At 37.7% G+C, this 22,753-nt stretch overlaps 1 protein-coding gene across 2 annotated transcripts in view; it reads right to left on the bottom strand.

Moving 5' to 3' along the window:
- LOC120516275 (sprouty-related, EVH1 domain-containing protein 2-like) overlaps positions 1–22,753 on the bottom strand; it is a 132,483-nt gene that overhangs the window by 73,160 nt on the left and 36,570 nt on the right. Inside the window, exon 1 of one of the 2 annotated variants that reach the window (XM_039737831.1) lies at positions 21,077–21,166. The exons of the other annotated variant lie outside the window; for it this stretch is intronic. Coding sequence (XP_039593765.1) covers positions 21,077–21,132 — 56 coding nt within the window. The 5' untranslated portion in view covers positions 21,133–21,166. Of the gene's footprint in view, positions 1–21,076; positions 21,167–22,753 lie in introns of those variants that run through there. 2 annotated transcript variants of the gene reach the window in all.

Below are 22,753 nucleotides of genomic sequence, written 5' to 3'. Positions count from 1 at the left end.
ACTTGAACATAAGCTCATTGATGCTGCTGCGTGTTTACATACAATCTATTTAAACATACACTCCAAATTACTATTCGGCTGGTCCTTCCAGGGACTTCTGGCTGGCTGTGCTGTACAAACCTGTCCAGCTGACTCTAGGTCACACAATTCCTGCAGCTCCAGCAACAATATCTCTTTGGCCTCCTTGGTAGTATTGATGTTTGAAACGGACCCATCATTGTATGTATAACAGGAAACATTTTTTCTAATGAAATGCATGCCAGTTTTATGTCCAATCAATAGACAATTTTTGATTTTTAAAGATATTTTATATAATCGAAGAGACTGTTCCAAAATTTATACACATTTATTTTAAGAAATTTGGGCAACTAAGGATTTTTTTTAATTAGCCACCCTAAAGAAGTACTTTAAAATGAATTCTTTAAATTTAACTACACATAGTCAAGATAAGGAATATTGACACAAATTTGTGAAGATCTATAATAATGTATGCAGTTTCAAATGACTGTCTATCTGTAGATGAGAAAGAGATGTAGAAAGTGGACAATTATATTGGGATAGAAATATGTGATCTTTCTTAGACAAAAGCAGAAATAACATTGCTCCAATTTGAAAACAGAGTTGTCAATATTGATGCAGATACATATATTAACATTTTGCAAATGTTATGTTCAGTGCTTGCTTGAGGTGTTACAGTAAACAGAAAAACTTTACACCAATAATGCTTTATATTATGAAGCAATAATGAACCACAGCACAGATTCCATTCTATCATGTTTTGTCAGAAAAACAGATGCCTCAGATACAATGATTTGCAAGGAAACACACTCTTTGTGTATAAATATCAAATTTACTTGTAATATGATCAGCCAAATAAGTATGTATGTTAAGTGATCCTTGAGTCTTTCACTCATTAATTAAAATACAAAGTGACAACTGCACATTTATTGTGTCTGAAATAGACTCTTCAATTACAAGAAGCTTAGAAGGTAACAAAACATTCACAAATTAATAAAATATGTGAAAATATATAGTGTAGTTTAAATATTGAAGTTCAATTTTTTTTTAGAAAAATTTACATAAGTCAATTTTACTGTTTACTTTCCCACTAAAAATAGAGTATGTAACCTAGAAAAAGCAAACAGTGTCACGTCCACACATGCTACTTTAACTGAAGTGTATCACCTAGCCTATTAAAAGAGTATATCTTGGATCAAGGCAATGTTGAATGTCCTCTAAGTGAGAATACGCGAAGTTGGAATGCTTAAAATGCCAAACTACAGGGAAAGCTTGTCATCATTGCCTTTCATCACGTTTTTGGCACTGCCGCAGACCACAACGTACACATAACTTTTCAAAATGGCCCAAGCACCAAGCCTTTCCTGAAATGCATCTGCTATTGCTTGGTCAGTACGGGAGCCTTAAAACTGCTTTGCATGCAGCAAAAACTGCTTTGCATGCAGCATAACCTGCTAAAAAGCAAAATTCTCACAGCAGTTAAGCTAATGATAGAAACTGAACAAAAATCGCTGCTCCAAATGTGAGTGTGAAGCAGACAGCTGTTAAGTCATGTAATAAGCTGCTGACATTCTTTTCTACAAACTCATGCATCTTTGGTCCGACAACATCTGTGACGTGGGTATGACTTGGAATGTTGTACTTAGGTTCCAACACATTCAGTAGGTGCCAAAATCGATCAACTGACAGTGATTGATCATCAAGAATATGCTGGGCATGGGCAAGTTATTTTCACTGCCTGCAGATTATTGTTTAACATTTTATTTCTCCTTGCTAGAGGCTGCCACAACATTGTTTGATGCTGCGCGCCACCAGAGGCAAATATTCCATGCTTATTTTAATATATTTATTTTTGAGATGTTTAATTAGGTTACTTGTGTCTATTAGCTTGTTTTTGTACTTCCTCTTGATATTTTAGCAGAGCACAGTTTACAGCTCACTATGGCTTGAAGTTGCACACTGCAGACATTTTTTTTTTCCTTCTCAACATGCACACAATCACGTGTGCCTGTTAATAATATCCGTTATAGGCATTCGATTAACCACATAATACAGTTTTTAAATCATTAATTTCTTTACTCAAGAAATACTGGTAATTATTCAAAACCCTATCATTATAGTGAAAAGGTGCTGGTGGCAACATCTTTAACAGCAATAACCACAACGAAATGCTTCCTATAATTTGATATTAGCCTTTCACTTAGCTGTTTGAGAATTTTACCCTACTCTTTTATACATATCTAGCTTAATCCAGACACATCGCTAGGTTTTTGAGTATGAACTGATTATTTCTAGTCCTGCCACAGCATAAAATCTGGACTTTGACCAGGCCACTTCAAATTTTTTCATTTTGTTGCATTCAGTTGTAAGCTTGCTTAATGAACTGGAAAAAAAAAAAAAGTAATTGGAGAAGTCATTCTGTGCAACTAGACAAACGGCATGAAAAGCTACTTTAAGGAATTCAGACTTGTATTTTGTCCTTTAAATTAAATCCGCGAAAGAGTGAAGCCGCGAAAGTCGAAGCGCGATATAGCGAGGGATTACTGTATAGTGTATACGGGGTATTGAAAATTTGATCAAATTTCAATATTTTCTTAGCGTCATATCGAAGTTTGAAATTTTGGTATTGTGATATCCCTACTGTGTTGCTTCTGGTAACGAATACCCTGAAATGTTGGTAGTGTACCCGTTATAAAATATGGGTGTTTTGACAGTATTGGAATACTATGCAACTGTACTTAGGTATATGATGCACTTTGCATCATGGAGTAATGGGTGTATTCTGCAATACAAAAGAAAAAGTGCAGCTAGGAATTATCAATTCATAATGGAGTAAAACATGCAGGGAAATATTAATGAAGTTGGCAGGAAAAGGAATCCTGAATTGCATACAACACAATGTCAATTTTGACAGTACATTCTGATTTAGTTTTAGTTTTCTGACTAAATTGCTTTTTAGTTTTAGTCACATTTTAGTCATATAATTGTTGTTAGTTTCGTCTAGTATTAGCAAAATACCCACGCTTCGCAGCGGAGAAGTAGTGTGTTAAAGTAGTTATGAAAAAGAAAGGGAAACATTTTAAAAATAACATAACATGATTTGATTATAATTATTTCTTTCAATCAGGGTTAGGGTTACTTGGAGGACGTGTTGTGTTCAAGTTACATTCCGTGTTTGTCAACCGTTGTAAAGATAACAGGTTTCATTCATCAAAGAGTTCACTACCCAAATCGCTACTCATGATCAAAGATGTTTAACACGCATTCTCGGTATTAACTTGTGGATTTGCCTGTGAATATTTAGCGGCAGCGTGTCTATGAACTTGTGGTATTGCCTGCGAGTATTTAGCAACAGCGTCTCTATTAAGTTGTGGATTTGCCTGCGAATATTTAGCGACAGCGTCACAAAGTTGCTTTCGTCTAGCTGCATCAGAAAATATACCACAACATCTGACACGCCTCTTTTTTACTGTTTTCTCACAGCCTGGATTGCTGCTGTCATAATCGGTTTGAGTTTCACGGTTTGCTTCAATTACGTTGATATTTGCAGGATTTATGTTGAAGTGACATTCTGCATCTGTTAAGCGTTGTAAACATACAGTGGGTACGGAAAGTATTCAGATCCCCTTCAATTTTTCACTCTTTGTTATGTTGCAGCCATTTGCTAAAATCATTTAAATTAATTTTTTTCCTCATTAATGTACACACAGCACCCCATATTGACAGACAAAAAAAATAATTTTTGAAATTATTGCAGATTTATTAAAAAAGAAAAACTGAAATATCACATGGTCCTAAGTATTCAGACCCTTTGCTCAGTATTTAGTAGAAGCACCCTTTTGAGCTAATACAGCCACGAATCTTCTTGGGAAAGATGCAACAAGTTTTTCACACCTGGATTTGGGGATCCTCTGCCATTCCTCCTTGCAGATCCACTCCAGTTCTGTCAGGTTGGATGGTAAACGTTGGTGGACAGCCATTTTTAGGTCTCTCCAGAGATGCACAATTGGGTTTAAGTCCGGGCCATTCAAGAACAGTCACAGAGTAGTTGTGAGCCACTCCTTCGTTATTTTAGCTGTGTTCTTAGGGTCATTGTCTTGTTGGAAGGTAAACCTTTGGCCCAGTCTGAGGTCCTTAGCACTGTGGAGAAGGTTTTTGTCCAGAAATCCCTGTACTTGGCCGCATTCATCTTTCCCTCGATTGCAACCAGTTGTCCTGTCCCTGCAGCTGAAAACCCCCACAGCATGATGCTGCCACCGCCATGCTTCACTGTTTAATAGGTTTTCCCTACCATGCCCAACTTCTTCCAATGACCAGTCTCCCCACACCCTCCCTACTACATCACCAACTCCTATCATGTCAACTAGAATGGCCAGTGCGGAGTGCTCCTCTGTCAATGACTGAAGACGAGTCACATTTCTTGACACACTTGTGATGAAAAATCTGTTGGCTGAAAGTCATCAGTGTTGTTGGGTGCCTGGCTGTCTCTACACATACTGCTTAGAATTAAGGCCAAAAAGTTCTATCTTGGTCTCATCAGACCAGAGAATCTTATTTCTCACGATCTCACAGTCCTTCAGGTGTCTTTTAGCAAACTCCATACAGGCTGTCATGTGTCTTGCCTCTCCTCAGTGTGTGGAGACAACCAGGCACTGCTCATCACTTGTCCAATACAGTCCTCACAGTGAAGCATGGCAGTGGCAGCATCATGCTGTGAGGGTGTTTTTCAGCTGCAGGAACAGGACAACTGGTTGCAATCGAGGGAAAGATGAATGGGGCCAAGTACAGGGATATCTGGACAAAAACATTCTCCAGAGTGCTAAGGACCTCAGACTGGGCCGAAGGTTTACCTTCCAACAAGACAATGACCTTAAGCACACAGCTAAAATAATGATGGAGTGGCTTCACAACAACTCTGTGACTGTTTTTGAATGGCCCAGCCAGAGCCCTGACTTAAACCCAATTGAGCATCTCTGGAGAGACCTAAAAATGTCTGTCCACCAACATTTACCATCCAACCTGACAGAACTGGAGAGGATCAGCAAGGAGGAATGGCAGAGGATCCCCAAATCCAGGTGTGAAAAACTTGTTGCATCTTTCCCAAGAAGACTCATGGCTATAATAGCTCAAAAGGGTGCTTCTACTAAATACTGAGCAAAGGGTCTGAATACTTAGGACAATGTGATATTTCAGTTTTTCTTTTTTAATAAATCTGCAACAATTTCAAAAATTCTTTTTTTTGTCTGTCAATATGGGGTGCTGTGTGTACATTAATGAGAAAAAAAATTAATTTAAATAATTTTAGCAAATGGTTGCAATATAACAAAGAGTGAAAAATTGAAGGGGGTCTGAATACTTTCCGCACTCACTGTATAACCGGCTTCATCGATAACTTCGCATCCAGCTGTTGAGAGTTGAAACATTCATAAACATCGAAGTGTCCACTACTCAAATCACCACCTGTGAATCTAAGATGTTGAAAAGGCATTGGTGGTTCTCCAAAGGTGTAAAATATTTGGCCATTTCTGTACACTTGAAAGCAACAACTGAACAATTCAGCGGCAGCCATCAACACTCACATGCAGAAGCACAGGTGAAGGGCTTAAGCATTTCATTCTTATAGTGCCCCTGTGTAGAATAATTATCTCCTGTACCTTCATCAGTACACACCTTGAACCTGTCCCAGTCATTCAATACATAAGACACAATGTTCCTCCGGATATCAAGATTGAGCCTGATATGGCCGTGCAATATGTAACAAAGAGAATGTAAAAGAAAGGCAGGCGTCATCTCCGAGCATGGAAACCACTCGGTAAGTGACAGTTCTTTGATTCATGGTGGTCACCTCGATAGACATGTTAATGGTGGTACGGCTGTAACGATAAAGGAAATGGGTACCTGAACAGTAAACTAAGACTAAAATACCTACACAAACACTATAATCGTAATAAACGAACAATAAAACAGCGGAGAAGCCGTGGATTAAAGAAAAAGGCTGCAGTTATCAGCAAGGAGACGTGAATACCATGGCCAAGCAAAGAAGGGAATGAAGAGACCAGAGCGACGGACGGCCATATATGGGCAGGCAGTCAATTACGTGGGAGGCGTGGTGATGGGGGACGCAACGCCGCCTCGCACGGTGACCGAGCTGCAGGCTATGGATATATATATGTATGTATAAGTAGTATTCAGTTATGACCGTTACGCATAGAATTTCGAAATGAAACCTGCTTAACTTTTGTAAGTAACCTGTAAGGAATGAGCCTGCCAAATTTCAGGCTTCTACCTACATGGGAAGTTGGAGAATTAATGATGAGTGAGAGAGTCAGTGAGTCAGTCAGTGAGGGCTTTGCCTTTTATTAGTATAGATTAGTGGGACAAAAAGTAAATTACAGTGGTGTGAAAAACTATTTGCCCCCTTCCTGATTTCTTATTCTTTTGCATGTTTGTCACACAAAATGTTTCTGATCACCAAACACATTTAACCATTAGTCAAATATAACACAAGTAAACACAAAATGCAGTTTTTAAATGATTGTTTTTATTATTTAGGGAGAAAAAAAATCCAAACCTACATGGCCCTGTGTGAAAAAGCAATTGCCCCCTGAACCTAATAACTGGTTGGGCCACCCTTAGCAGCAATAACTGCAATCAAGCGTTTGCGATAACTTGAAATGAGTCTTTTACAGGCTTGCATACAACTTTTTAAAACAGCACCACTGCATTTAAGAACATTATTTGTTGGCAGATCACATCAAGTGTAAGAGAGATGTGCATAAAGCTTTACATCACTCCCTGTCCAGGTGTCAGTTTGTATAATTTTCATTTCGTTTAGTTTTCTTCATCAATGATTTTAAATAGTGATGGGTGATACTGCTCATTTTCTTTTTGATCTGATAGCCAATAACGATACTGATCCCAATACTGATGCTGCCACAGTGTTGTCTTGTAAAAATGGTTAATCTTATGTAAAAATGACAATATTTTTTGGACATCAAAATCACATTTTAAAGACTTAGCATTAGTATACTATTTCATATAGTGCCAAAGATCGGGCTTCTTTGCTAGTTTATTAACAGAAATTAAATATGTTCTGTTGTTGCAAACAATCAGTGAAACAACAAAAATTAGTATTGCATTGCATTGCCTGGGTAACGTTCAAGACTATTACTTTTAGCATTGTTTTACAGCCGGAGTGACACTCCGGTCTAATGAAATTGTCTCTGTTGTAACTCCTCATGTTCATCAACATGACTGACTTTCATGTGTTTTACTAGGTTTGTGATGTTGCCGCAATAACATACGGTTTTCTGACAAGTATCACATTTTGCTTAATCATTGTTCATTAGTGGATTAAAATAACTCCAAACAACTCTTTGTTTTCTTTCTGCCATTGCCTCACATACCCGGCTCCACTGCTTTGGCTGGTGGACCACAGCACTGCCAGTGTGAATGCAGGGCGATGATAAACACAGAAGGAAAAGCAGCTCCAATTTTACACAACTTGACAAGTTTAACATAAATTAATTAAAATTCTTTTTATACATAACTTCTAATAAACTTGCATATAATGAAAATGCGTAATATCGATACTTTTAATGTGAACATTGATATTTAAATTAAAAGTTCAGGATGGGAAGAATTGATACTTTAGTATCGATCACCCATCCCTAATTTTAAAAGCATTTGTATTAGTTTTCATCAGTAAGTGTGCATTTTTATTTAGTTTTTCTTCTGTTTTTGTGAAAGGAAAAAAATGCTATTGAGTATTTTTGTTTTAGTTTTATTAACAACACTAACACTGATAAAACAGCAGAAAAAAAAAAAGTATAAAACAAGCAGAAAAGATTTACACCTCAGGAACTCCCAATTAAACTGCTATAGGGATATATGCAAATGTCCTTTATGTATCACTGTTGTAATCAATGTAAGACCTCCTTTAGTGATCTTGCCTGTCATATAAAAAACAAATGGAGTATGGATAGGTATTTAGACCTGTGCAAACCGTCCGAGGAAAAAAGTCAGATGCTGCTTACTTACTGTAAGCAACACTACAGAGGAGATTAATTTATTTTCAGTAAAAACCAAACATACTGTTTAGTGAAAGGGCTCCTATAAAGATAATGCTAATTTCCACCAAATAAATATTAAGTGGTGTTGAAAAGATCACCTTTGACCAAAAAAAAAAATGTGACAGATAAACTAAGATACAGATTTTTACATATACCAAGAAGCATGCTAGTAGTATTCAAATGATAAAAAAGGTAACTAAGAATAAGAACTGTAAACAAAAAAAAAATCAAGGAATAAATTTGGTGTTTAAATACCTGGAAACCTTCCTTGGGACAGGTAGAACACAACAGGTTCTCATGTAAATACAGAAGAGTACTGTATGTCTGCAAAACTTCAGTGTCAGAAAGTAATACCAGAAAATCATCTTAATTTTTTTTATTTCAGTAATAAATCACCAGTTCATGATGTATACTGGATGCAATTCTTCTTAAGGTATGCATTTATATATATATATAAAAAAAATTTGAAGCTGATAAACTTGAGACATTTATGGTAATGAGTAGCACAGGGCTGATAGTTAGAGCCATGGTACTTCTTTGTATAGGGTAGATAAATACAGATAGTTAGTATGATATATACCCTTGCCAATTTCATCATTTGTGAGTGCAATGAAGTGAAGTAATGCTTCAATACACAGGCTAGTTAAATATAACTAATTAGTCTTGTTAAATGCCCTTGCTATCTTTATTTTGGACATAGTTGCATATGAACCCTTTTGTGAGTTATTGAGGTCACAGACAGCAAATTGCGATTCTTCAAAGTATCTTTAAGTGTCATATTGTGGATCTGTGGGGAAAAAAAAAAAACAACAAAAGAAACCAACACATACCAGCCATAAAATCCTAAATAAACATATGACAGCTTTATTGAGTTATTTTTAGTTTTTAACCCAGTAATTAACTGTAAATATATCACACTAAACAAACAATCAGGCTGATTCGGGAAGATGTATTTTTAAATCTAGTGCAGCTGTCTGAGCTGATAAAAAACTGAAAGAAAGTTGCTGCAGAGCAGTACACAACTCTCCACTAACAAACAAATGGCTACTGAGACTGTCATTCGCAGACAAGCTACTACTACACACTTTCTACTGTAATTCAGACTGGATCTACTGCACAGACCACACATTAAAGTTTAAAAATAAGCACTTCTGAAGTGAAATTGTGTTGGTTTCATCCTCCTCCCTTCAGCCAATATGAACCAGGCCTGCCTAGCAAGTGTTATGCCAAGCACAAGTTATCGCCCACTTCAACCCAAAAATTATATTTTCTTATATGTTACTTACACCCTGTGTAGTTTGTAGTGGTGGCTGATAAAAAAAATCTCATGTTTTCATGCAGAATGAATTTACGATGAACTGAGTGTAAAGGTCACCCATTCTGTCCAATAGCAGCTAATGTGAAAAACGTTCATGGAAAAAAGAAAAGAAATTCCCATGTAACTTATGTTGCATAATCCACATATCTGTTTATCAGGCCGTGTGCTCAAAACATGCTAAAATATTAATATATACTTCAAGAAAACTCCCATAGTAATGTGCATTTTAAATGAAGAAAGGCCTCTTGATACACACAAACCCACATATACTGTATGTGCATTTCTTAATTGAGGAGAATCCCCCTTAAATTTAAAATCAACAGTTTAAAAAGCACTTTTGATATTAATATTTCAGGACTTTGTTTACAGCAGTTCATCCATTTTTTTTTACAAAAATAATATGAAGGTTGGGACGATATTTCTGCTGTTTCTAATTTTAAATAATTGTTTTATTTTTCATGCAGTGATTTCCACCTATATTTAGCTAAAAAGCCAGACATGCCAAGGAAAAATTGTATCTGCAGTGAAACACACACCAAAAAAATGTACAGAATGTAAAAAAAACTTTTTTTTTTATCCATACTATACTGATTTCCCGTCAGAGCATAACGTTTTGCAGCTTTTTAAAACAGTAGAGTAGTGAACATTAGGCTGCAAGTGTGAATGTTGCTAAATTAAGAAATACAAAAATACCTTAAAAATATAGTTAATATATTCTTAGCTTAGGAAGCACAGTAATGCAAACTTGATTAGCACTGCCACATTACAGATCCAGCATACTAGGCTCAAATCTTGCACCCGATTTTCTGCATGGAGTTTACATGTTCTCCCAGTGCATCCATACTTTCCTTCTGTGTACTATAGTTTTCCTCTCATATTCTGAAAGCTTTGTAACCAACCCAGCCACAGGGGATGCAAAAAACCAGTGTGTTTCTTCGTGCCGATCCCAGGCCTGGATAATTGGGAAAGGTTACGTCAGGAAGGGAGGGCATTTGGTGTAAAATTTTGCCAAATCAATATGTAGACAAAAATACTAATTTCCATACCGGATCGGTCAAGCCCCGGGTTAACAATGGCCGCCACCAGTACTGTTACTCAACAGGGTGCTGACGGAAATTGGGCTACTGTTGGCCAAAGAAGAAAAAGGAGAAGAAGAGGGGGGAGATATGTCCGAAGGCAGGAGGAGAGGAGGAAGGTAAAGAGAGTGGAACTAAGGGTAGGAACTTTGAATGTTGGCAGTATGACTGGCAAGCGTAGAGACTTAGCAGATATGATGGAGAGAAGTAAGGTTGATATATTGTGCGTGCAAGAGACTAAATGAAAGGGGAGTACAGCCAGGTGGATTCAAATTGTTCTATCATGGTGTGGATAGGAGGAGACGTGGAGTAGGGGTTATTCTGAACGAACAGTATATCAAAAGTGTTGTGGAAGTAAAAAAAAGTGTCAGAGTAATGATTATGAAGCTGGAAATTGGAGGTGTGATTATGAATATTGTCAGTGCATATGCACAACAAGTTGGGTGTGCAATAATCTTCTCTCTCATCCTTTGGAGTGAGCAGGATGAAGTGATGAACAGACTAACAGTGTACCCCAAGGGACAGAAAGTGGTGATTGGAGCAGATTTCAATGGACATGTTGGTGAAGGGAACAGAGGAGGCGAGGAGGTAATGGGTATGTATGGTGTGTCAAGGACAGGAATGAAAAAGGTCAGAGGATAGTGGATTTTGCCAAAAGGATGGACATGGCTGAGGTGAATACATATTTTAAGAAGAGGGAGGAACACAGGGTGATGTACAAGAGTGGAGGAAGATGCACACAGGTAAATTACATCTTATGCAGAAAAGTCTATTTGAAAGAAATTGAAGACTACAAAGTGGTGGCAGGGGAAAGTGTAGTTAAGCAGCATAGGATGGTGGTCTGTAGGAAGACGTTGGAGATCACGAAGAGGAAGAGAGTGTGGGCAGAGCCAAGTATCAAATGGTGCAAGCTAAAAAAGGAATACTGCAAGGCTGAGTTTAGGGAGAAGGTGAGACAGGCACTGGGTGGCAGTTAATTACCAGACAATTGGGAAACTACAGCAGATGTAGTAAGGGTGACAGCAAGAAAGGTGCTTGGCATGACATCTAGACAGAGGAAGGAAGAAAAGGAAACCTGGTGGTGGAATGGGGAAATACAGGAGAGTATACATAGGAAGAGGATGGCAAAGAAGAAGTGGGATAGTCAGAGAGATGCAGAAAGTAGACAAAAGTACAAGGAGATAAGGCGCAAAGTGAAGATAGAGGTGGCGAAGGCTAAAGAAAAAAAAGGTGTATGATGAGTTGTATGAGACGCTGGACACTAAGGAGGGAAAAAATGACCTGTACCGATTGGCTAGACAGAGGGGCCAAGCAAAGATGTGCAGCAGGTTAGGGTAATAAAGGATAAAGACAGAAACATACTAATACGCGAGGAGAGTGTGTTGAGCAGACGAAAAGAGTACTTTGAGAGGCTGATGAATGAAGAGAACAAGAGAGAGAAGAGGTTGGATGATGTGAAGATAGTGAATCAGGAAGTGCAAAGGATTAGCAAGGAGGAAGTAAGGACAGCTATGAAGGGTATGAAGAATGGAATAGCCGTTGGTCCAGATGAAATACCTGTGGAAGCATGGAGGGGTTAAGAAGAGATGGCAGTGGAGTTTTTAAATATATTGTTTAATGAAATCTTGGAAAGTGAGAGGATGTCTGAGGAGTGGAGAAGATGTGTACTGGTGCCGATATTTAAGAATAAGGGGGATGTGTGGGATTGTAGTAACTACAGGTGAATAAAACTGATGAGCCACAGCATGAAGTTATGGGAAAGAGTAGTGGAAGCTAGGTTAAGAAAGGAGGTGATGATTAGTGAGCAGCAGTATGGTTTCATGCCAAGAAAGAGCACCACAGATGTGATGTTTGCTCTGAGGGTGTTGATGGAGAAGTATAGAAAAGGCCAGGAGTTGTTGCATTACGTCTTTGTGGACCTTTAGAAAGCATATGACAGGGTGCCGCGAGAGGAGTTGTGGTATTGTTTGAGGAATTCAGGAGTGGCAGAGATGCATGTATGAGTTGTACAGGATAGGTAAGAGGGAAGTGTGACCATAGTGAAGTCTGCAGTAGGAGTGATGGATGCATTCAAGGTGGAGGTGAGGTTACATCAGGGATCTGCTCTGAGCCCTTTCTTGGACAGGTTGACAGACGAGATTAGACAGGAGTCCCCGTGGACTGACTATGATGTTTGCTGATGACATTGTGATCTGTAGCGATAGTAAGGGAGCAGGTTGAGGAGACCCTGGAGCGGTGAATATACAGTATTATCTAGAGAGGAGAGGAATGAAGGTAAGTAGGAACAAGACAGAATATATGTTTGTAAATGAGAGGGAAGTCAGTAGAATGGTGAGGATGCAAGGAGTAGAGTTGGCGAAGAGGAATGAGTTTATATACTTGGGATCAACAGTACAGAGTAATGGGGATTGTGGAAGAAAGGTGAAAAAAAAAAAAGAGTGCAGGCAGAGTGGAATGGGTGGAGAAGAGTGTCAGGAGTGATTTGTGACAGACAGATATCAGCAAGAGTGAAAGGGAAGGTCTACAGGATGGCAGTGAGACCAGCTATGTTATATGGGTTGGAGATGGTGGCACTAAACAGAAAGCAGGAGACAGAGCTGGAGGTAGCAGAGTTAAAAATGCTAAGATTTGCATTGGGTGTGGCAACGATGGATAGGATTAGAAAAGAGTACATTAGAGGGTCAGCTCAAGTTGGACAGTTGGGAGACAAAGTCAGAGAGGCAAGATTGCGTTGGTTTGGACATGTGCAGAGAAGAGATGCGGAGTATATTGGGAGAAGGATGCTGAGGATAGAGCTGCCAGGCAAGAGAAAAAGAGGAAGGCCTAAGAAGGTTTATAGATGTGGTGAGAGAGGACATGCAGGTGATGGGTGTAACAGAACACGATGCAGAGGACAGAAAGATATGGAAGAAGATGATCCACTGTGGTGACCCCTAACAGGAGCAGCCGAAAAAAGAATTCTGAAAGCTTTGCAGGTTTGCTTAAAATATTCCAGTGTGAGTGTGTGGGTATGTGCATGAGTGGACCCTGTGAAGAACTAGTACACTGTCCAGGCTCATTTCTTGTAAATTCCATTGTATACAGTACTGCCAGGATAAGCTCTTGCTCCTCTAAACTGGAAGTAGGTTTGAGAACATATCTTCAAGATTGCACATCATTTACTGTGTACATCCCATATGTGACAAAAAAACATAAAAAAAAAAAGTGACATTAGTTTTATCAGTGCGTAGTCTTGCATTTTTGAAAAGACAACACTGTTGTTGACCTTTATATCGTCATTACCTTCACAATACCAATCAAAAGTAAACATTAAGTACTTTTTGATGTAAAAAAAAAAAAAAAAAAAAAAAGAGGGAAAAAACAAATCGATAGAGCTAAGTCAAGATGAAATAGAATAACTTGTGTTTTTCTTCTACAGCTGATTTACAAAATGTTTTTCAGAATGTGGTAGAAAGAGAACAGGACTGTGCTTTTCAGTAAGTAAGAGCAATTAGTAATGACTGACAGACAGACACTTTATTAATCCCCAAGGGGAAATTTACATACTCCAGCAGCAGCAGCACACAAGGGAACCTTGGATCACGACCGTAATTTGTTGCAAAACTCTGGTCACAACCCGATTTGGTTGTGACCCAAACTACTTTCCCCCATAGGATTGTATGTAAATATAATTAATCCGTTCAAAACCGTACAAACTGTATGTCATTTTTTTTTTTTTGAAGATTTTTAAGCACAAAAATACTTAATTATACCATAGACTGCACAGTGTAATAGTAAAATAAATGTAAAAACATTGAATAACACTGAGAAAACCATGAACAGAGAAAACTAACGTTGCAAGAGTTCACGCTACAGCCTTACGAACCACTCACTGTAAACAGTTTTTTTTAATGAGTTTTAAGCACAGGGGAAAAAAATGAAAATTTGAAAAATCCTTAACTTATACAAAAACTAACCATAAACAACCAAGAAAACTAACCTTGCAGTAAATCGCCATGATTGCAAGTAGATTAATTACTTTGAAAGGTACAGTAATATGTGAGAAAAACAATTAGGAAAAACAACATTTAAAAATGGCTTGCAGTGGTGATGATACCACGCTGCATCAAAATGTCGAAAAGAAGAATGGCAGAGGGCATATCTAGAAATGCTTTGTGTTCAAAACAGGAGAATTTCAGAGTATCTGTAAGAATTGTACTTATTACTAAAAAAACAAACATTTCATAGGCTTTTGTTATTTCCATTTTATCTCATTAAAAATGAGTTCAGAAATTCATTCATGTGTGCTTTGTGATCAGATGTGAGTTTTAATCGTTCAACTTGTAGAGCCACTAAGCTGTAAAAAAGACAAAATGATGGTGTGATAAATTGCTTTTTAGTATCTTCCCTAAACAGTCTTTAAAAAAGAGCAGGGTTTTTACATTTATTCTGTCATTATATCTAAAACGGTTGTAGAAAGTAAAAGTCAAGACAAGTTTCAGATGAAGTGGCTATCTGGCTTGCCTACACACTGGTGATGAAATGAATTGTTCAATTTGTTAATACCAGAATAAAATTTATTTAGTGTTTCAAAACACAAAGAACTGAGATTATGCCAGTTAGCAGGATGGGCAAAATGGTATGCTAAATATGGATATGCAAAAACTAAATGTGTGCCATTCGTTTGGTTTTTGAAACAAAACTAATGTTAGTAAGCATAACCCCCTTACAATGTGACTAACATAGTGAAAGCAACATCATATATTTGAAAGGTATTTTGATGAATGTAATGCAGTCACCATTTACACTGCAGGCCGTCAGTATTCTAATTCTGTTTTTTTTATTGGTTACCCTGTGTTTGATTCCGCAGAGAAAATTCAAGTTTGGACAAATGCTGAAAAAGAAACAAGTAGGGACAAATTTGTGACATTTGAGAATTGATTCAATTTGACTTATCTATTAAATAAGTGTTTTTTTTAAACCAGCTAAGAATACAAATATACTGTAAATACAACCTTCAGGTGACTGACTACCTGTTGAAGCTCATCGAGAGAATGCCAAGAGTGTGCAAAGCAGTAATCAGAGCAAAGGGTGGCTATTTTGAAGAAACTAGAATATAAAACATGTTTTCAGTTATTTCACCTTTTTTTGTTAAGTACATAACTCCACATGTGTTCATTCATAGTTTTGATGCCTTCAGTGAGAATCTACCAATGTAAATGGTAGAATGAGGAGGTGTGTCCAAACTTTTGGCCTGTACTGTAATTTCAAAACAGTTCGTTTCTTGACAGGCAAGGCCATAATTTGCTGCTACTGAAACAAAGTATTTTTATTTTATTTTGGGTTATTCCAAATAAACATTCATTATGATTTTTTCTAGTTTCTTTAAGAAAAGGGTATGTATACAGGGTAGGATTCAAAAGTAATGAGCCTTTGTTCAAAAAGACAAATTTATTGAGCAAATCGGTACAACTAATTAATAGTCTTCAAAATAGGCACCTCCTGTATCAATACACTTTTGTAGGCGGCTTTTCCATGACTCGAAGGCGTCCACTTAGGCCTGATGGTTGCAAGGGCTGCCTTGACATTTGCTTGGATGTCCTCGATCGAGTCGAAGCGTTTTCCTTTCAGCGCGGAAACAAGAAGAAGTCAGAAGGCGACACGTCCGGACTGTAGGGAGGCTGGGGGACCACCGGAACGTTCACCTGGGCCAGGTAGGCGCTCACGATGAAGGCGGTGTGGCTGGGCGGTATCGTGGTGAAGCTTCCAGCTGTCCTTGATGTCCCTTCGCTTGCGCGCGACGCTTCTTTTCAGCCTTTTCAGGACTTCCAAGTAGTAAGCAGCATTCACGGTCTGTCCTTGCGGGACAAACTCGTACTGGATGATCCCCTTCACTCTGAAGAACTTGATCGCGTACCGTTGCTCTAACGAACTTTCCATTCCGCCGTATAACGCACTACTGCACAGGGGTTCCCATCAAGGCCAACCCGGAGCAGTAGGAGCTCCGTTGCGTTGTTAAGCCAACACCCACCGCGCGTGGCGAGGTACGTTCGTGTCAGAACAAAATGAGGCTCATTACTTTTGAATCCTACCCTGTATATTTAAATACACAAACACGACTAAGACTAAGGCGCACTCACAAAAGCCGAGAGAAGAGAAAATTTCATTACTCCTGCTAGGCATCGGGTGTAAGATTTCCTTAAACTGTAATATTCCAGGAGACTCCATTGAGAGCTTTATAATTAAGTTTAAAACTTATGGCACAGTTGCAGATCTGCCCAGCCATGGGAGAATGCCCAAAATTCCACCAAGAGCTGCAACCTCTCAATCAAGAAAAATCCCTGTGTTACTGCAAAACACCTACAGGATAGGGCTGTTCGATATAACGATATATATCGGATGACAATATGAAAACGTCTATCGCTGCACATTACGCTATCGTTTGTTTCGTGGTGTCGCAAAATAAACTGTTTACGGCAATATTTTTTTCATTGTTTTGATGGCCACCACGTGGATGCAGACACACTAGCATGGCTGATGAAGACGAGGCAACACCAGGTAGCTCCACACAGAAGGACCTTGTTCCTAAACGAGGGGCTACCTCTGTAGTATGGAGATGGTTTGGATTTGAAGAGTCTGACACGGACCAGAAAACGGTACTGTGCAAATTATGCTGCAAACTGATCGCTACCACAGACTCCAACACGACAAACCTCTTCTACCACCTCCGCAAAAAGCACGTGAGCGAGCATGCAGAGAGTTTACAACTGAGAGGCAGGCCACGTAGGATATTACAGTTGTAAAGATACTATTTAAACGAGCATGTTAAAAGCTTGGAAGATTAATTGCAACCAAATCAATTTGCTTAAGGCATAATTTTCCCTGCAGAGTTTGCTGTCAGCGTTAATCTTGTTAAAATTACTGTAGCGTCTTCCAGACGTAATGACAATCCGAGACGGTCACTTGGTTAGTTCCCTCTTTATTAAACACAAACAAAACAAAATGGTTGCTGTTAGCCACAACCACGCCGAACAGACAGCAATCCAAAAACAAACTCTCTTAGCTAGGGGCGACAATATCGTCGTCCACTCCTCCTTTTTCACAGGGCTTCCCCCATCCCTCCGAAACCTCCTTTACCTTCCACTCTATTACAGTCCATCAGAAATAACAGGGACAACAGAATAAATAACTGAAGGATGTAAATCACAGAACAGAACTCTACAATAAAGAACAGAACGCTACATTACGTTTACGCCACAACTGCATTAACACGGCAAATCTCCGTTAACGAGTTACCGCGGATCGCCCCGTGCTTGGGGCTGGGCGGCATCAACACGTTAGCGCCGTCCAGTCCCACGCACGTGGCGATCAGCTGTAACTCATTAACGGAGATTTGCCACACTACGATGTGCAAATTAACATTTTACTAGAATGTAGCCTAAAAAATATTATATTTAATATTATATATTTAATATATTTTTGTCGTAAGCCTTATTGCTGCTACAGTTTGAAGTACAATGTTTACATTTGGTTTTGACAGTTAATGTTAGACTTGTATTTATTTTGTTTAAAGGGTTTATTGGCCTTATATAGTTTAGTTGTTAGTGCTTTGATCATTTTATATTTAATATATGTTGTGAGAGTTATTGCTGCTACAGTTCACATTTTGTTTATGTCAGGCATTTTATATAGCAGTATTTTATATTGGGCCTTTAGTAATTTGTTTTTGAAAAGTGTTTTATATTTGATACATTAACATTTTATGTTTACATTCTAAGTCAAACATTTGCTCAAATGTTCTAAATAAAAGAACAGAAATAATTACAAGTTGAGTACTTCTCATTTTTGATTTTTTTCATTTAAATGAAAAAAAGGAGTGGTGATTATATAAACTATTCACTGAATACAAAGAAAATGTACTATATCGTGATATCGGGATATGAAATGAAATATCGGGATATAAGATTTTGGTCATATCGCACAGCCCTACTACAGGATGACACGAATAAGGCTAGAACAAATGTTTCAAGGCAACTATTAAACAATCACTGAACAAACAAGGCCAGATTCTGAGATGCACTCCACTCTTGTCTATGACAAACATCAAATGAGGTTGATAAAAATATACCAGGAGGAATTTGAATAAGCCTGCAGAGTTTAAGAAGATGGTTATATTAAATGATTAAACTAAAAACTGGTAACTTTTTCAACATATGGTCTGGAGTGAGAAAAGCCAGACTTATGACCAGAACAATGCCATTCTTACAGTGAAGTACGGAGGTGGATTACTGATTATGCAGGAAGGTTTTGTGCTGCCATAACTGGCAATCTTAACCATGTAACTGATATCGTGGATTCCCAGAAATATCAAGTCATTTTAATGACAAACGTGAAGCTTTCGGTTAGGAAATTAAACCTTGCGATCAATGGAATCTCCAGCAAGACAATGATCCCAAGCACACCTCCAAGTCTGCCAAAGCTTGTTGAGAAACAGATTCTGGAATTTCGCAAAATGGCCTCTTCAGTCCCTAGGTTATAATCCTACATAAAATCTTTGGTGGGATTTAAAAAGGCAAGTTGAAGTAGCAAACTTATCAAATATCAGTAAGATGGAGGCTTTTGATGTGAAGAATGGGGAAAGATTCCAGTAGGGAGGTGCAAAAAGATTGTCAGCACCTACTGAAAATGGTTATTAGAAATTAGAAAGTCTAAAGAATTCTATACAAAGTAACCTGCTTAGTTTGTAGGTTGAATAATAGTGCACATGCATATTTGTGAAAAGAATTGCCTTTTTTACTTGAACTCAAAGTTAATTCAATTTAATGTTCTCATAATATGTAAAATATGCATCAATAAATGTCTTTTGTTGTTTAATAAGGTTATTTGGTGAATATTTTACTTAACTTTGACTCCTTTCAATATAATGTCTTTTGAGCTGATGGGGTTGAATATTTCTGATTGCAACTGAAGATATTTATTTAAATGCCGGTTCGAATCCCTGTCACTGCCAAAAGAGATCCTACTCTGCTGGGCCCTTGAGCAAGGCCCTTAACCTTCAATTGCTCTAGTGACGCATAAGAATGGCTAACCCTGCGCTCTGACCCCAAGGGGTATACGAAAAAAACAAGTAATTTCCTTCAGGGTTAATAAAGTTCATAATTAAAAAAAAAAAAAAATTATAATATATATATATATACACACACACACACACACGAACACACAAATACTTAAATTTATGAACATATCAGTCAAGTTACTCGTTACTGTGATCTTTTTTTATGTAATGCACTCACAATGTGCCATATAAATGAATTATTAATACTTTTATTATTAAGAGTCCATGTGAAGTAATTTTACTTAAGCTAAAAATTAACCATAATCACAAAGGCCAATGCCAAGTGCAGACATGCAAGTTCTTTGAGGCACTGTATGTCAATTGCAGTGCTGCCAAAATACAGCATACCTTACTAAACAGAGTGAAAACTGCACAGTTATTTTGAATTTTCAAGTGGATGATCACAGTATGACCTCTGCAAAATAGATACAATAGATAAATAGATCAATAGATTGACAGAAAGATGTATTATATTTGTCCAAGGGGAAATTAGAACTTTACAGAAACTTGAGAGAGAGAGAGATAAATATATAAATAATATACAAATAAAACAAATATCACACATCAAATTGTATTTTGATACATCATCCAGAATGATAAAAAGGACATAATTTAAAAGCGGATATATACAGCAGATGTCAGCATACACAGGGTTATTTGAATGGTCAAAGGAAATTTACCAGCTGTTCCCAAAAATTACAGAAAATGAACGTGAACACCGAGGAAAATGATTTGGATACTTTTAAGAGCCTAGCACTGGTTCGAATTAGTGAATTTGAAGACAATAATTTGATTGTGAATGCCAGATTCAATATTTAAATGACCAAACATTAAAAAAAAGAAGTAAACATGAAAACATCACTACAAAAACAGATGCCTCTGTCTGCACCTTCACTTTACAGTCACTTGGTAAAGCCTTGTGAACAATTGTTATGTTCTTTCAAATCAGGTCTATTTTTACATACAAGGTTGACTAGTATTTTTGGCTCTGTAAAGAAGAAATCTGTCTTATGTGTGCTGAAAAAATATACCAGGAAATCAAGGTACCCTCTGAGCAAATAATCTCTAATATAAATCACTAAATAATAATATGGATGGCCTTGTCATTAACCAGAAGCAACAGTAGATTTAAAAAAAAATCTTCATAACCACTCCAGGAACAAAAGAAAACATCTGATGGACTCATTTAATAGCCTCTGCAATATTTACTGTCTATACATATCAATTATTTAAAATCTAAAACAGAAACTCCATTAAGAATTTAGAGATTTTTAAATTCATATACAGAGGCAGGGGATGGATAATGCATAAAACCCTGAAAGGAAAACTGAAATCATTTCTACAGAAGACAAAAAAGTAAATAGATATCTTATTTTAAAACTGCCCAAAACAATTTTTCTATTCCGATTTCAAGCAGCATAAGACATATTCACCAGCTCAAAATGTAATGCAGAAAAGCCATCAAAAAAAACCACAAAATACTGTGACCTAGGCTTACCTTCTAGACACTGACATTGCTTTACATTTCCTGTTGTTCTTCATTATGAAATACATGCAGAAGATTTTTCAGATAAATTCCCATTATAAAAGACATGCAGCATCCTATCAGTTCAACCATCTTTAGTGAACCAATTCGAGGCTGTTTGCCTAAAGTGCCTCACCACATATGATTCAGTCTCCTTGACAAACACACAGTATTGTACTGTATGAGTCATCAAACGGCCATTCTGCATTTACAGGCCTTCAGTGTCAGAACTCTACATTCACATCCTGCTTCACAAGCATCAACTGTATAAATCCCAGGAACTAGAACCCATGTAATACATGAGCTGGGGATGAAATGAAAACACCTGTATACAGCTTAGAGTCAGTTGTCCTTTATTTTAATGTATAATATAAAACTTAAAAGTCCAAATTTATCTGGATGCATTTTAAGTATACTGTATAGTATGTCAAATGCTTTTGATACTATTTCTGTCATATACTGTTAGTGCATTAATTACTTCTGAAAAGTGGTAATTTTATATAATATGGAAAGGAAAACAGCAGTATCTTTTCTGGAAGACAAGAGGGGGCTTCTGGGCTTGATGTATGGCCTAAAAAGGGACTTTGAATTATCAATAAAATTAATCAATAACCCCTACCTTGCATTGCAGTCCTGGCATCCCTTTAAAGCATAAAATTTTGACCACTGAACCCACAGATTATTCATACACAATTTTTTTCAAAAAGACCTGGAATCAGTTTATTGATTTTGTTGGCTATGTTAAAGCGTTATTATCTCCAAAACAATTAATTACAGTATAAGACATCCATATGAATTTTGATAATAAAAGTGACACAGATGCTGCTGATACCTTTCCCATCAGCAATGTAATAATCAGAGGCCTCATTTATAAAACTTTGGATGAATTCAAATAAGAAAATGTGAGAACATCAAAAACAAAAAAATGGGAAGTTAAAAATAAATCAGATTTATAAAAACTGGTGTATGCAGGTATATGTAATTTACCATTCATAAATCACAATTACACTGTAAATATACATACATGAACATGCATTAAATGCTGCCCTAAAACATCTATACATGGAGTATGCTAATTAACCTCTCTCACACACATGCACATGGGAGGCAGCTAAAGGGCTTGAGTGAAGGCAGTTCTGAGGCATACCGGGATGTGGCAGAGTGCACTGACTCTTTTTCTCACTTCCCTGTAGACCATCCCTGGGAGACTCCACCTGACTCTCTTGACATCACTTCCGGGACCGAACCAATGGAAACAGACCTTACCGGCTCTGGCCCCCCTGATGTCAAGTCCGGGCCTGATCCAATGAGTGACGAACACGTGCCCGATCCTTATGACCTCACTTCCTGTCTTCCCCTTTAAAAGCCTGCCCTTTTTCCCTTTTCCCTCAGTCTTGTCTTGGACTCGTTGTATGCACTTCAGTGCTGTATCTCTATGAAAAGAACGACTTTGCAGCCAGGTTTCGAGATTATACGGGTGGCTGCCCCAAACCTTTCTTTGAGTATGTCTCAACTTTGTGACACGTCATACATATATGATCACGATGCTGCTGAAATTCCTTGGTTGGTAGAGAAACTACCATTCTGATGCATCAAGATCCACCTGCATTTAAGAGCATATGGATCTGTAACCAAGAACACAAGATCACG

This window comes from Polypterus senegalus, chromosome 16 (assembly GCF_016835505.1).
Source record: "Polypterus senegalus isolate Bchr_013 chromosome 16, ASM1683550v1, whole genome shotgun sequence".
Taxonomy (NCBI): domain Eukaryota; kingdom Metazoa; phylum Chordata; class Cladistia; order Polypteriformes; family Polypteridae; genus Polypterus; species Polypterus senegalus.
This window is presented reverse-complemented; position numbering and strand designations above follow the sequence as displayed.